A 16893-nucleotide genomic window follows, 5' to 3' on the forward strand; every position below is an offset into this window, starting at 1 on the left:
CTGGTCAACACTACCCCTATGGGCCCTGGTCAACACTACCCCTATGGGCCCTGGTCAGCAGTAGAGCACTACCCCTATGGGCCCTGGTCAACAGTAGAGCACTACCCCTATGGGCCCTGGTCAACAGTAGAGCACTACCCCTATGGGCCCTGGTCAACACTACCCCTATGGGCCCTGGTCAGCAGTAGAGCACTACCCCTATGGGCCCTGGTCAACAGTAGAGCACTACCCCTATGGGCCCTGGTCAACAGTAGAGCACTACCCCTATGGGCCCTGGTCAACACTACCCCTATGGGCCCTGGTCAACAGTAGAGCACTACCCCAATGGGCCCTGGTCAGCAGTAGAGTACTACCCCTATGGTCCCTGGTCAACAGTAGAGCACTACCCTTACGGGCCCTGGTCAACAGTAGAGCACTACCCCTATGGTCCCTGGTCAACAGTAGAGCACTACCCTTACGGGCCCTGGTCAACAGTAGAGCACTACCCCTATGGGCCCTGGTCAGCAGTAGAGCACTACCCCTATGGTCCCTGGTCAACAGTAGAGCACTACCCTTACGGGCCCTGGTCAACAGTAGAGCACTACCCCTGTGGGCCCTGGTCAACAGTAGAGCACTACCACTATGGGCCCTGGTCAACACTACCCCTATGGGCCCTGGTCAACAGTAGAGCACTACCCCTATGGGCCCTGGTCAGCAGTAGAGCACTACCCCTATGGGCCCTGGTCAACAGTAGAGCACTACCCCTATGGGCCCTGGTCAACAGTAGATCACTATATAGTCAATAGGGTTCCATTTGGGACGCACACTTCCAGTTCCTGTCTTAGGTTACCCTGCTAGACCCACTCTCTCATACTGGCCTGTGGGACGGCTGTGAAGGACACATGTCAGGCTGGTACTCTCTGATACTGGCCTGTGGGACTGCTGTGAAGGACACATGTCAGGCTGGCACTCTCTGATACTGGCCTGTGGGACTGCTGTGAAGGACACATGTCAGACTGGTACTCTCTGATACTGGCCTGTGGGACGGCTGTGAAGGACACATGTCAGACTGGTACTCTCTGATACTGGCCTGTGGGACGGCTGTGAAGTACACATACTCTACATACTCTACTTTTGTACAAAGTCATTGCTGTAGAACATTATTTAAAACCAACAATCAACAGTAGAGCACTACCCCTATGGGCCCTGGTCAACAGTAGAGCACTACCCCTATGGGCCCTGGTCAACAGTAGAGCACTACCCCTATGGTCCCTGGTCAACAGTAGAGCACTACACTTACGGGCCCTGGTCAACAGTAGAGCACTACCTCTATGGGCCCTGGTCAGCAGTAGAGCACTACCCCTATGGTCCCTGGTCAACAGTAGAGCACTACCCTTACGGGCCCTGGTCAACAGTAGAGCACTACCCCAATGGGCCCTGGTCAGCAGTAGAGCACTACCCCTATGGTCCCTGGTCAACAGTAGAGCACTACCCTTACGGGCCCTGGTCAACAGTAGAGCACTACCCCTATGGTCCCTGGTCAACAGTAGAGCACTACCCTTACGGGCCCTGGTCAACAGTAGAGCACTACCCCTATGGGCCCTGGTCAGCAGTAGAGCACTACCCCTATGGTCCCTGGTCAACAGTAGAGCACTACCCTTACGGGCCCTGGTCAACAGTAGAGCACTACCCCTATGGGCCCTGGTCAACAGTAGAGCACTACCACTATGGGCCCTGGTCAACACTACCCCTATGGGCCCTGGTCAACAGTAGAGCACTACCCCTATGGGCCCTGGTCAGCAGTAGAGCACTACCCCTATGGTCCCTGGTCAACAGTAGAGCACTACCCTTACGGGCCCTGGTCAACAGTAGAGCACTACCCCTATGGGCTTTGGTCAACAGTAGAGCACTACCCCTATGGGCCCTGGTCAACACTACCCCTATGGGCCCTGGTCAACAGTAGAGCACTACCCCTATGGGCCCTGGTCAGCAGTAGAGCACTACCCCTATGGTCCCTGGTCAACAGTAGAGCACTACCCTTACGGGCCCTGGTCAACAGTAGAGCACTACCCCTATGGGCCCTGGTCAACAGTAGAGCACTACCACTATGGGCCCTGGTCAACACTACCCCTATGGGCCCTGGTCAACAGTAGAGCACTACCCCTATGGGCCCTGGTCAGCAGTAGAGCACTACCCCTATGGGCCCTGGTCAGCAGTAGAGCACTACCCCTATGGTCCCTGGTCAACAGTAGAGCACTACCCTTACGGGCCCTGGTCAACAGTAGAGCACTACCCCTATGGGCCCTGGTCAACAGTAGAGCACTACCACTATGGGCCCTGGTCAACACTACCCCTATGGGCCCTGGTCAACACTACCCCTATGGGCCCTGGTCAGCAGTAGAGCACTACCCCTATGGGCCCTGGTCAACAGTAGAGCACTACCCCTATGGGCCCTGGTCAACAGTAGAGCACTACCCCTATGGGCCCTGGTCAACACTACCCCTATGGGCCCTGGTCAACAGTAGAGCACTACCCCAATGGGCCCTGGTCAGCAGTAGAGCACTACCCCTATGGTCCCTGGTCAACAGTAGAGCACTACCCTTACGGGCCCTGGTCAACAGTAGAGCACTACCCCTATGGGCCCTGGTCAACAGTAGAGCACTACCCCTATGGTCCCTGGTCAACAGTAGAGCACTACCCTTACGGGCCCTGGTCAACAGTAGAGCACTACCCCTATGGGCCCTGGTCAACAGTAGAGCACTACCACTATGGGCCCTGGTCAACACTACCCCTATGGGCCCTGGTCAACAGTAGAGCACTACCCCTATGGGCCCTGGTCAGCAGTAGAGCACTACCCCTATGGGCCCTGGTCAGCAGTAGAGCACTACCCCTATGGTCCCTGGTCAACAGTAGAGCACTACCCTTACGGGCCCTGATCAACAGTAGAGCACTACCCCTATGGGCCCTGGTCAACAGTAGAGCACTACCACTATGGGCCCTGGTCAACACTACCCCTATGGGCCCTGGTCAACACTACCCCTATGGGCCCTGGTCAGCAGTAGAGCACTACCCCTATGGGCCCTGGTCAACAGTAGAGCACTACCCCTATGGGCCCTGGTCAACAGTAGAGCACTACCCCTATGGGCCCTGGTCAACACTACCCCTATGGGCCCTGGTCAACAGTAGAGCACTACCCCAATGGGCCCTGGTCAGCAGTAGAGCACTACCCCTATGGTCCCTGGTCAACAGTAGAGCACTACCCTTACGGGCCCTGGTCAACAGTAGAGCACTACCCCTATGGTCCCTGGTCAACAGTAGAGCACTACCCTTACGGGCCCTGGTCAACAGTAGAGCACTACCCCTATGGGCCCTGGTCAGCAGTAGAGCACTACCCCTATGGTCCCTGGTCAACAGTAGAGCACTACCCTTACGGGCCCTGGTCAACAGTAGAGCACTACCCCTATGGGCCCTGGTCAACAGTAGAGCACTACCACTATGGGCCCTGGTCAACACTACCCCTATGGGCCCTGGTCAACAGTAGAGCACTACCCCTATGGGCCCTGGTCAGCAGTAGAGCACTACCCCTATGGGCCCTGGTCAACAGTAGAGCACTACCCCAATGGGCCCTGGTCAGCAGTAGAGCACTACCCCTATGGTCCCTGGTCAACAGTAGAGCACTACCCTTACGGGCCCTGGTCAACAGTAGAGCACTACCCCTATGGTCCCTGGTCAACAGTAGAGCACTACCCTTACGGGCCCTGGTCAACAGTAGAGCACTACCCCTATGGGCCCTGGTCAGCAGTAGAGCACTACCCCTATGGTCCCTGGTCAACAGTAGAGCACTACCCTTACGGGCCCTGGTCAACAGTAGAGCACTACCCCTATGGGCCCTGGTCAACAGTAGAGCACTACCACTATGGGCCCTGGTCAACACTACCCCTATGGGCCCTGGTCAACAGTAGAGCACTACCCCTATGGGCCCTGGTCAGCAGTAGAGCACTACCCCTATGGGCCCTGGTCAACAGTAGAGCACTACCCCTATGGGCCCTGGTCAACAGTAGATCACTATATAGTCAATAGGGTTCCATTTGGGACGCACACTTCCAGTTCCTGTCTTAGGTTACCCTGCTAGACCCACTCTCTCATACTGGCCTGTGGGACGGCTGTGAAGGACACATGTCAGGCTGGTACTCTCTGATACTGGCCTGTGGGACTGCTGTGAAGGACACATGTCAGGCTGGCACTCTCTGATACTGGCCTGTGGGACTGCTGTGAAGGACACATGTCAGACTGGTACTCTCTGATACTGGCCTGTGGGACGGCTGTGAAGGACACATGTCAGACTGGTACTCTCTGATACTGGCCTGTGGGACGGCTGTGAAGTACACATACTCTACATACTCTACTTTTGTACAAAGTCATTGCTGTAGAACATTATTTAAAACCAAAAATATAAATGCAACATGTAAAGTGTAAAGTGTTGGTTTCATTTATCATGAGCTGAAATTAAAGATTTAAATAATGTTCCATAAAGCTTATTTGGCTCAAATGAGTTTCCCTCCCTGATAGTGAGCAGTTCTCCTTTACCAAGATAATCCATCCACCTGACAGGTGTGGCCTGTCTGTCGACCTCCCGGTGGCCTGTCTGTCGACCTCCCGGTGGCCTGTCTGTCGACCTCCCGGTGGCCTGTCTGTCGACCTCCCGGTGGCCTGTCTGTCGACCTCCCGGTGGCCTGTCTGTCGACCTCCCGGTGGCCTGTCTGTCCAGTTAGGCTAACAGCCTATCGATCTATATCCAATCTATCCATAGTTGATTATATTTTTTATTTCGGGTTCAACAAGTTGTACAGTTTTTAAAACAGAATTTAAGAGTACAAGAAACCCAGAGAATGACACAAAGTGTAAACCAGGTATTTCCAATGTGGTCCAAGGTGTAGGACATAAAACATAACAGGAAATAGCACATAAAAAAGACCACGACTAAAAGTCCCACTATTTCCGACCTTCTCCTATGTAGGCCTGCACACATTTCCCCGTAGATGGGTTCTAACCGGCTCAGTCAGCCGGTCTCTAGCTATCGCCAGCTAGCATGCTTCTAGCTATCGCCAGCTAGCCTGCTGCTAGCTATCGCCAGCTAGCCTGCTTCTAGCTATCGCCAGCTAGCCTGCTTCTAGCTATCGCTAGCTAGCCTGCTTCTAGCTATCTCCAGCTAGCCTTCTTCTAGCTATCTCCAGCTAGCCTTCTTCTAGCTATCTCGAGCTAGCCTGCTTCTAGCTATCTCCAGCTAGCCTGCTTCTAGCTATCGCCAGCTAGCCTGCTTCTAGCTATCGCCAGCTAGCCTGCTGCTAGCTATCGCCAGCTAGCCTGCTGCTAGCTATCGCCAGCTAGCCTGCTGCTAGCTATCGCCAGCTAGCCTGCTTCTAGCTATCTCCAGCTAGCCTTCTTCTAGCTATCTCCAGCTAGCCTGCTTCTAGCTATCTCCAGCTAGCCTGCTTCTAGCTATCTCCAGCTAGCCTGCTTCTAGCTATCTCCAGCTAGCCTGCTTCTAGCTATCTCCAGCTAGCCTGCTTCTAGCTATCTCCAGCTAGCCTGCTTCTAGCTATCTCCAGCTAGCCTGCTTCTAGCTATCGCCAGCTAGCCTGCTTCTAGCTATCGCCAGCTATCCTGCTTCTAGCTATCGCCAGCTAGCCTTCTTCTAGCTATCGCCAGCTAGCCTTCTTCTAGCTATCTCCAGTGTAGCTGGATTTTAGTTTAGTTAGTCCTTTCCGAGAGCTGTAGTGCCAACTCAAGCCCCCAATAAAAGGACATCCTGTGGAGTTCAGAGGGATATAAGATCAAGCAAGCTAGATCTACTCAGGCTTTTATAATGCTAGCCAGCTTCAGTTAGCTTCACATTCCAGGTCAGGTTTCATCCATATTGCTCATCCACCTGCCGCTAACTCTACTAGGCTTTTAACTGTGCGTGCATGTGTTATTTTATATATATATATATATATATTTTTGTACCTTTATTTAACTAGGTAAGTCAGTTAAGAACAAATTCTTATTTACAATGACGGCCTAGGAACAGTGGGTTAACTGCCTGTTCAGGGCCAGAACGACAGATTTGTACCTTGTCAGCTCGGGGGTTTGAACTTGCAACCTTCCGGTTACTAGTCCAACGCTCTAACCACTAGGCTACCCTGCCGCCCCAATTGTTGAACATGCAAGTAAGTAAGCATTCCGTTAGACGATGTATCCCGTACACACAGTGCCTTAGACCCCTTTTTCAGTATTCTAAAATGGATTCAAAAAAATCTCATCAATCTACACACAATACCCATTAATGACAAATACCCATTAATGACAAATACCCATTAATGACAAATATCCATTAATGACAAATACCCATTAATGACAAATACCCATTAATGACAAATACCCATTAATGACAAAGCAGAAACGGGAAAACAAATGTGTTCATGCTGAAATACCTATTTGCAAAAGTATTCAGATCTTTTGCTATGAGACTCGAAATTGAGCTCCGGTGCATCCTATTTCCATTGATCATCTTGAGATGTTTCTACAACTTGATTGGAGTCCGGACTGTGGCCCGTCGCTGGAGGCTCCGGGCCTGTGGCCCGTCGCTGGAGGCTCCGGGCCTGTGGCCCGTCGCTGGAGGCTCCGGGCCTGTGGCCCGTCGTTGGAGGCTCCGGGCCTGTGGCCCGTCGTTGGAGGCTCCGGGCCTGTGGCCCGTCGTTGGAGGCTCCGGGCCTGTGGCCCGTCGCCGGAGGCTTTGCACTGAGGAGGCGCACTGGAGGCCTGATGCATGGTGCCGGCACTGGTGGTACTGGGCTGGTGACACGCACCTCAGGGCGAGTGCGGAGAGGTGGCACAGGACACACTGGACTGTGAAGGTGCACTGGAGACGTGATGCGTGGGACCGGTACAGGTGACACCGGGCTGATGACACACACCTCAGCACGCCCGTTCTGTAGCGCTCTCAATGCTAGCACCTCTCTCCGGAATCTTGCGTCAAACTCTTCATCCGACTCCCTGACTGGCTCTGGTTCGCTCCTCGGCTCCGCCGACTGCTCCATGTGCCCCTTGGGGTTTCTGTGGCCTACCTCGTTGGTGTAACTCCTACCTCGTTGGTGTAACTCCTACCTCGTTGGTATAACTCCTACCTCGTTGGTATAACTCCTACCTCGTTGGTATAACTCCTACCTCGTTGGTATAACTCCTCGTAACTTTGAACTTTGCCGTTCTACTTTCGCTGCCTCTATTTCCTCCTTTGGAAGGCGATAATCCCCAGCCTGCGTCCAGGGTCCTGCTCCATCCCCACGATCTCAGGTCAGGGCGTGACACTCTAGTGGCACAGCTAGCACTGAGATGCAGCGTCTAAGACCACTGATCCACTCAGGAGGCCAGCGAGGCCTTCTTGTGGGGGAGATGACAGGCAACCATGCTCACCAAGGCCCTCTTGTGAGGGGAGATGACCGGCAACCCTCTCCCTGCTCACCAAGGCCCTCTTGTGAGGGGAGATGACCGGCAACCCTCTCCCTGCTCACCAAGGCCCTCTTGTGAGGGCAGATGACAGGCAACCCTCTCCCTGCTCACCAAGGCCCTCTTGTGAGGGCAGATGACAGGCAACCCTCTCCCTGCTCACCAAGGCCCTCTTGTAGGGGAGATGACAGGCAACCCTCTCCCTGCTCACCAAGGCCCTCTTGTGAGGGGAGATGACAGGCAACCCTCTCCCTGCTCACCAAGGCCCTCTTGTGAGGGGAGATGACAGGCAACCCTCTCCCTGCTCACCAAGGCCCTCTTGTAGGGGAGATGACAGGCAACCCTCTCCCTGCTCACCAAGGCCCTCTTGTGAGGGGAGATGACAGGCAACCCTCTCCCTGCACACCGAGGCCCTCTTGTGGGGCTGGCTGACATCAATGGCACAGAAATAAGTGTTTATTTAATGCCCATGTAGATCACACACTGACCTCTCTACATTCTATGATGTAGCCTAGCGATTATAATATCCCTTCTCTTTTTCCAGAGACACTTCTTCAGGAACCTGGGCTCCATCATAACCTATGCCTTCCTAGGAACAGCTATCTCATGCTTCGTCATTGGGTGAGTCAGCGTATTGTTGGGACTGATTTTAGATCATGTCTGGTATGGAGCTCTTCTAGTCCTCTCCTCTCTTCAGAAACCTGATGTATGGAGTGGTGAAGCTGATGCAGTTCATAGGGCAGCTGACTAACAAGTTCTACTACACAGACTGTCTTTTCTTTGGAGCCATCGTCTCTGCCACTGACCCAGGTAGGCACTGGAGCTCCTCACCACCTCATCCCAGTGGAGGGCTCTCTCTACAGGCCTCCAGGAGCATACCTCTGCAGTCCGTCCTTAACATATCATCCCTCCTAGTTCACTACAAGGATGGTCATGGTACATCCTAGCAAGCAACACGTTGCTCCTTAACTCTCTTAAGTGTGTGTGTGTATTTCAGTGACGGTGCTGGCCATCTTCAATGAGCTCCATGCAGATGTGGATCTTTATGCCCTGCTGTTTGGAGAGAGTGTCATGAACGACGCAGTGGCCATCGTCCTCTCCTCGTAAGTTACCGTGCTCCTCCTCTCTCCTCCCAGCGCTCTCTCGCTCTGTCTGTCTCTCTCGCTCTGTCTGTCTCTCTCGCTCTGTCTGTCTCTGTCGCTCTGTCTGTCTCTGTCGCTCTGTCTGTCTCTCTCGCTCTGTCTCTCTCGCTCTGTCTCTCTCGCTCTGTCTCTCTCGCTCTGTCTCTCTCGCTCTGTCTCTCTCGCTCTGTCTCTCTCGCTCTGTCTCTCTCGCTCTGTCTCTCTCGCTCTGTCTGTCTCTCTCGCTCTGTCTGTCTCTCTCGCTCTGTCTGTCTCGCTCTCTCGCTCTGTCTGTCTCGCTCTGTCTCTCTGTGTGTGTCAGAGGGTTCCTCAGTTTCTGGGAAATGTTCCTGTTCCCTCCTCTTTTCCCCGATGTTGTAGAGATTCCTCACTGAGGTGACAGTGTTACATCAGTAATGTTGTTGATGTGGAGCTGAGACAGAGCTGGCGCTCTACTACCCCCTGCTGGAAGGCCTAGTGTGGTGCAGCTGCAATGACACATCAGGTGTTATGTGAAAGAGTGTATGATACAATTCAGAGGTTTTATTGTCACACGTTGGATGGTGCAATGAAATGTATTGTTATACTGGGTCAGCCGTAGTAGTATGATAGGTGCAGTGAAATGTATTGTTTTACTGGGTCAGCCATAGTAGTATGATAGGTGTTGTTTTACTGGGTCAGCCATAGTAGTATGATAGGTGTTGTTTTACTGGGTCAGCCATAGTAGTATGATAGGCGTTGTTTTACAGGGTCAGCCATAGTAGTATGATAGGTGCAGTGAAATGTATTGTTTTACTGGGTCAGCCATAGTATACTGAACAAAAATATGAATGCAACATGAAACAATAAAACATATTTTCCTGGGTGACAGTTCATATTAAGAAATCAGCCAATTGAAATAAATGATTTAGGCCCTAATCTATGGATTTCACAGGGGTGGGAGTTTTTCCCCAACAAAAGGGCTTTTACAGACAGAAATACTCCTCAGACGATCACGCAGGTGAAGGAGCCGGATGTGGAGGTCCTGGGTTGGTGTGGTTACACGAGGCCTGCAGTTGAGGCCAGTTGGACACGCTGCCAAATTTTCTTCAACGACTTTGGAGGCAGTATATGATAATAATAATTAACATTAGGTTCTTTGGTAACAGCTCTGGTGGACATTCCTGCAGTCAGCATGCCAATTGCACGCTCTGTCAAAACTTGAGACATCTGTTGTGTAGTGTGACACAACGGCACATTTTAAAGTGGCCTTTTATTATCCCCAGAACAAGGCGCACCTATGTAATGGTCATGCTGTTTTAATCAGCTTCTTGATATGTCACACCTGTCAGGTGGATAAATTATCTTTCAGCTCATGAAACATGGGACCAAAACTGTACATGTTAGGTGTTCATATTTGTTCAGTGTAGTATGCTGCCTCTGGAGCAAATTAGGGTTAAGTGTCTTGCTCAAGGGCATTTCAACATATTTTTCACCTTGTCGGCTAGGGTATACAAAAGCAGCGACCTTTCACTTACAGGCCCAATGCTCTAACCGCTAGGCTACCTGCCACCTGTGAAACATATTGTGCCTACCACCTGTGAAACGTATTGTTTTTACCACCTGTGAAACGTATTGTGCCTGTGAAATGTATTGTGTCTGTGAAACGTATTGTGCCTACAACCTGTGAAACGTATTGTCTACCACCTGTGAAACGTATTGTGTCTACCACCTGTGAAACGTATTGTGCCTGTGAAATGTATTGTGTCTGTGAAACGTATTGTGCCTACAACCTGTGAAACGTATTGTCTACCACCTGTGAAACGTATTGTGTCTACCACCTGTGAAACGTATTGTGAATATGAAACGTATTGTGTCTGTGAAACGTATTGTGCCTGTGAAACGTATTGTGTCTGTGAAACGTATTGTGCCTGTGAAACGAATTGTGTCTGAAACGTATTGTGTCTACCACCTGTGAAACGTATTGTGCCTGTGAAATGTATTGTGTCTGTGAAACGTATTGTGCCTACAACCTGTGAAACGTATTGTCTACCACCTGTGAAACGTATTGTGCCTGTGAAACGTATTGTGTCTGTGAAACGTATTGTGCCTGTGAAACATATTGTGCCTACCACCTGTGAAACGTATTGTGTCTGTGAAATGTATTGTGCCTGTGAAACGTATTGTGCCTGTGAAACGTATTGTGTCTACCACCTGTGAAACGTATTGTGTTTCCTACCTGTGAAACGTATTGTGTCTGTGAAACGTATTGTGCCTGTGAAACGTATTGTGTTTACCACCTGTGAAACGTATTGTGTCTGTGAAATGTATTGTGCCTGTGAAACGTATTGTGTCTGTGAAACGTATTGTCTGTGAAACGTATTGTGTCTGTGAAACGTATTGTGCCTGTGAAACGTATTGTGCCTGTGAAACGTATTGTGCCTGTGAAACGTATTGTGCCTGTGAAACGTATTGTGTCTACCACCTGTGAAACGTATTGTTTTTACCACCTGTGAAACGTATTGTGTCTGTGAAATGAATTGTGCCTGTGAAACCTATTGTGCCTACCACCTGTGAAACGTATTGTGTCTACCACCTGTGAAACGTATTGTGTCTGTGAAATGTATTGTGTCTGTGAAATGAATTGTGCCTGTGAAACCTATTGTGCCTACCACCTGTGAAACGTATTGTGTCTACCACCTGTGAAACGTATTGTGTCTGTGAAACGTATTGTGTCTGTGAAATGAATTGTGCCTGTGAAACGTATTGTGTCTGTGAAACGTATTGTGTCTGTGAAACGTATTGTGTCTGTGAAACGTATTGTGCCTGTGAAACGTATTGTGCCTGTGAAACGTATTGTGCCTGTGAAACGTATTGTGTCTGTGAAACGTATTGTGTCTGTGAAACGTATTGTTTTTACCACCTGTGAAACGTATTGTGTCTGTGAAACGTATTGTGCCTACCACCTGTGAAACGTATTGTGCCTGTGAAACGTATTGTTTTTACCACCTGTGAAATGTATTGTGCCTGTGAAACGTATTGTCTGTGAAACTTATTGTCTGTGAAACGTATTGGGCCTGTGAAACGTATTGGGCCTGTGAAACGTATTGTTTTTACCACCTGTGAAACGTATTGTGTCTGTGAAACGTATTGTGTCTGTGAAACGTATTGTGTCTGTGAAACGTATTGTTTTTACCACCTGTGAAATGTATTGTTTTTACCACCTGTGAAACGTATTGTGTCTTTGAAACGTATTGTGCCTGTGAAACGTATTGTGCCTGTGAAACGTATTGTGCCTGTGAAACGTATTGTTTTTACCACCTGTGAAACGTATTGTTTTTACCACCTGTGAAATGTATTGTGCCTGTGAAACGTATTGTCTGTGAAACGTATTGGGCCTGTGAAACGTATTGTTTTTACCACCTGTGAAACGTATTGTGTCTGTGAAACGTATTGTGTCTGTGAAACGTATTGTGCCTGTGAAACGTATTGTGTCTACCACTTGTGAAACGTATTGTTTTTACCACCTGTGAAATGTATTGTGCCTGTGAAACGTATTGTTTTTACCACCTGTGAAACGTATTGTGTCTGTGAAACGTATTGTGCCTGTGAAACGTATTGTGTCTACCACCTGTGAAACGTATTGTTTTTACCACCTGTGAAACGTATTGTGTCTGTGAAACGTATTGTGTCTGTGAAACGTATTGTGCCTGTGAAACGTATTGTGTCTACCACCTGTGAAACGTATTGTGTCTACCACCTGTGAAACGTATTGTGTCTACCACCTGTGAAACGTATTGTGTCTGTGAAACGTATTGTTTTTACCACCTGTGAAATGTATTGTGCCTGTGAAACGTATTGTTTTTACCACCTGTGAAACGTATTGTGTCTGTGAAACGTATTGTGTCTGTGAAACGTATTGTGCCTGTGAAACGTATTGTGTCTGTGAAACGTATTGTTTTTACCACCTGTGAAACGTATTGTGTCTGTGAAACGTATTGTGCCTGTGAAACGTATTGTCTACCACCTGTGAAACGTATTGTTTTTACCACCTGTGAAACGTATTGTGTCTGTGAAACGTATTGTGTCTGTGAAACATATTGTGCCTGTGAAACGTATTGTGTCTACCACCTGTGAAACGTATTGTGTCTACCACCTGGGAAACGTATTGTGTCTACCACCTGTGAAACGTATTGTGTCTACCACCTGTGAAACGTATTGTTTTTACCACCTGTGAAACGTATTGTGTCTACGCCTGTGAAACGTATTGTGTCTGTGAAACGTATTGTTTTTACCACCTGTGAAACGTATTGTTTTTACCACCTGTGAAACGTATTGTGTCTACCACCTGTGAAACGTATTGTGCCTGTGAAACGTATTGTTTTTACCACCTGTGAAACGTATTGTGCCTGTGAAACGTATTGTGTCTGTGAAACGTATTGTGTCTGTGAAACGTATTGTGCCTGTGAAACGTATTGTGTCTGTGAAACGTATTGTGTCTGTGAAACGTATTGTGTCTGTGAAACGTATTGTGTCTGTGAAACGTATTGTGCCTGTGAAACGTATTGTTTTTACCACCTGTGAAACGTATTGTTTTTACCACCTGTGAAACGTATTGTGTCTACCACCTGTGAAACGTATTGTGCCTGTGAAACGTATTGTTTTTACCACCTGTGAAACGTATTGTGTCTGTGAAACGTATTGTGTCTGTGAAACGTATTGTGCCTGTGAAACGTATTGTGTCTGTGAAACGTATTGTTTTTACCACCTGTGAAACGTATTGTGTCTGTGAAACGTATTGTGTCTTTGAAACGTATTGTGTCTGTGAAACGTATTGTGTCTGTGAAACGTATTGTGCCTGTGAAACGTATTGTGTCTACCACCTGTGAAACGTATTGTGTCTACCACCTGTGAAACGTATTGTGTCTACCACCTGTGAAACGTATTGTGTCTGTGAAACGTATTGTGTCTACCACCTGTGAAACGTATTGTGTCTGTGAAACGTATTGTGTCTACCACCTGTGAAACGTATTGTGTCTACCACCTGTGAAACGTATTGTGTCTGTGAAACGTATTGTGTCTGTGAAACGTATTGTGTCTGTGAAACGTATTGTGTCTGTGAAACGTATTGTGTCTGTGAAACGTATTGTGCCTGTGAAACGTATTGTGTCTACCACCTGTGAAACGTATTGTGTCTACCACCTGTGAAACGTATTGTGTCTACCACCTGTGAAACGTATTGTGTCTGTGAAACGTATTGTGTCTACCACCTGTGAAACGTATTGTGTCTGTGAAACGTATTGTGTCTACCACCTGTGAAACGTATTGTCTACCACCTGTGAAACGTATTGTGTCTACCACCTGTGAAACGTATTGTGTCTACCACCTGTGAAACGTATTGTGTCTGTGAAACATATTGTGCCTGTGAAACGTATTGTGTCTACCACCTGTGAAACGTATTGTTTTTACCACCTGTGAAACGTATTGTGTCTACCACCTGTGAAACGTATTGTGTCTACCACCTGGGAAACGTATTGTGTCTACCACCTGGGAAACGTATTGTGTCTACCACCTGTGAAACGTATTGTGTCTACCACCTGTGAAACGTATTGTGTCTACCACCTGTGAAACGTATTGTGTCTACCACCTGGGAAACGTATTGTGTCTACCACCTGTGAAACGTATTGTGTCTACCACCTGTGAAACGTATTGTTTTTACCACCTGTGAAACGTATTGTGTCTACGCCTGTGAAACGTATTGTGTCTGTGAAACGTATTGTTTTTACCACCTGTGAAACGTATTGTGTCTACCACCTGTGAAACGTATTGTGCCTGTGAAACGTATTGTTTTTACCACCTGTGAAACGTATTGTGCCTGTGAAACGTATTGTGTCTGTGAAACGTATTGTGTCTGTGAAACGTATTGTGTCTGTGAAACGTATTGTGCCTGTGAAACGTATTGTTTTTACCACCTGTGAAACGTATTGTTTTTACCACCTGTGAAACGTATTGTGTCTACCACCTGTGAAACGTATTGTGCCTGTGAAACGTATTGTTTTTACCACCTGTGAAACGTATTGTGTCTGTGAAACGTATTGTGTCTGTGAAACGTATTGTGCCTGTGAAACGTATTGTGCCTGTGAAACGTATTGTGTCTGTGAAACGTATTGTGTCTGTGAAACGTATTGTGCCTGTGAAACGTATTGTGTCTGTGAAACGTATTGTTTTTACCACCTGTGAAACGTATTGTGTCTGTGAAACGTATTGTGTCTTTGAAACGTATTGTGTCTTTGAAACGTATTGTGTCTGTGAAACGTATTGTGTCTGTGAAACGTATTGTGTCTGTGAAACGTATTGTGCCTGTGAAACGTATTGTGTCTACCACCTGTGAAACGTATTGTGTCTGTGAAACGTATTGTGTCTGTGAAACGTATTGTGTCTGTGAAACGTATTGTGTCTGTGAAACGTATTGTGTCTGTGAAACGTATTGTGCCTGTGAAACGTATTGTGTCTACCACCTGTGAAACGTATTGTGTCTACCACCTGTGAAACGTATTGTGTCTACCACCTGTGAAACGTATTGTGTCTACCACCTGTGAAACGTATTGTGTCTGTGAAACGTATTGTGTCTACCACCTGTGAAACGTATTGTGTCTGTGAAACGTATTGTGTCTACCACCTGTGAAACGTATTGTGTCTGTGAAACGTATTGTGTCTACCACCTGTGAAACGTATTGTCTACCACCTGTGAAACGTATTGTGTCTACCACCTGTGAAACGTATTGTGTCTACCACCTGTGAAACGTATTGTGTCTGTGAAACATATTGTGCCTGTGAAACGTATTGTGTCTACCACCTGTGAAACGTATTGTTTTTACCACCTGTGAAACGTATTGTGTCTACGCCTGTGAAACGTATTGTGTCTGTGAAACGTATTGTGTCTGTGGAACGTATTGTGTCTACCACCTGTGAAACGTATTGTGTCTGTGAAACGTATTGTGTCTACCACCTGTGAAACGTATTGTGTCTGTGAAACGTATTGTGTCTACCACCTGTGAAACGTATTGTGTCTGTGAAACGTATTGTGTCTACCACCTGTGAAACGTATTGTGTCTGTGAAACGTATTGTGTCTACCACCTGTGAAACAGGATATTTGATGGATGAAAGTGTTTACTGGAAGTTCTGTGTCCTGTTTCTTTGTTCCAGGTCTATTGTAGCCTATCAGCCGGCTGGAGCCAGCACACACACCTTCGATGCCACAGCCTTCTTCAAGTCAGTGGGGGTTTTCCTGGGCATCTTCAGTGGATCCTTCGCCATGGGAGCCATCACTGGAGTGGTCACTGCCCTCATATCCTTCTACTGAAACATCACTACACAACATGGGGATCTAGTAACTAAAATCACTGACAAAGGGTGCTGCCACCTTGTTTATGATGTTGGGTGGAAGAGTCATGTTTTAGCTAGTCTGAAGTAGTCACTGCCCTCATCCTTACCTGAAAGATTACCACAACTTGTTTTTGTTTACATTTCTAAAAGATAACTTTATTAACAGCGTATTCAGTACACTGGCAATAGTGTATTGTAGTGTCCTCGGAAGCAATGGCAATAGTGTTTGTGAAATGTGAAATGTTCTGATTCTCTAACTCTGTCTCTACGTGACCAAGTTCACCAAGCTGCACTGTTTCCCTCTGCTGGAGACGGCCCTCTTCTTCCTCATGTCCTGGAGCACCTTCCTATTGGCCGAGGCCTGCGGGTTCACAGGTCAGGACCTGGGTGGAGGGGTCAAGAGGGGCTCTGTTTGCATCCCAAATGGCACCTTATTCCCTATAAAGTGCATATGGCTCTGGTCAAAAGTAGTGCACTATGTAGGGAATAGGGTGCTGTTTGGGAAGTATACACAGTATGGTCAGCACACTGGCTGCAGTAGATGTTTTACAGATTCCGCTAAAGAAAGAGCAGAGCACAGAGAAAAACAATAGGAGGATTATGATGCTGCGTAGCTAGGCCTAGCAGGCCACTGCTCCACTATCAATACAACGCCCATGTGTAGAGAGTGCATGTCTTATGTGTACATTACCAGGCAAAAGTTTGGACACACGTACTCATTCAAGGGGTTTTCTTTATTTTCTACATTGTAGAATAATAGTGAAGACATCAAAACTATGAAATAACACATATGGAATCATGTAGTAACCAAAAAAAGTGTTAAACAAAATCAAAATATATTTTACATTTGGGATTCTTCAAATAGCCACCTTTTGCCTTTGACAGCTTTGCACACTCTTAGGTTGGCTATTTGAGCCAGTAAAGGGGGCTTTACTATTCTTG

At 48.0% G+C, this 16893-nt stretch overlaps 1 protein-coding gene across 1 annotated transcript in view; it reads left to right on the top strand.

Moving 5' to 3' along the window:
• The window catches only part of slc9a7 (solute carrier family 9 member 7), a 303023-nt gene that overhangs the window by 19698 nt on the left and 266432 nt on the right, over positions 1–16893 (top strand). The window contains exons 4-8 of the mRNA XM_036977980.2: positions 8009–8085; positions 8162–8274; positions 8462–8567; positions 15772–15913; positions 16221–16326. Coding sequence (XP_036833875.2) covers positions 8009–8085; positions 8162–8274; positions 8462–8567; positions 15772–15913; positions 16221–16326 — 544 coding nt within the window. The remainder of the gene's footprint in view (positions 1–8008; positions 8086–8161; positions 8275–8461; positions 8568–15771; positions 15914–16220; positions 16327–16893) is intronic.

The sequence above is a fragment of the Oncorhynchus mykiss genome, chromosome 1 (assembly GCF_057628025.1).
Source record: "Oncorhynchus mykiss isolate SJ-2025 chromosome 1, ASM5762802v1, whole genome shotgun sequence".
NCBI classification, from domain to species: domain Eukaryota; kingdom Metazoa; phylum Chordata; class Actinopteri; order Salmoniformes; family Salmonidae; genus Oncorhynchus; species Oncorhynchus mykiss.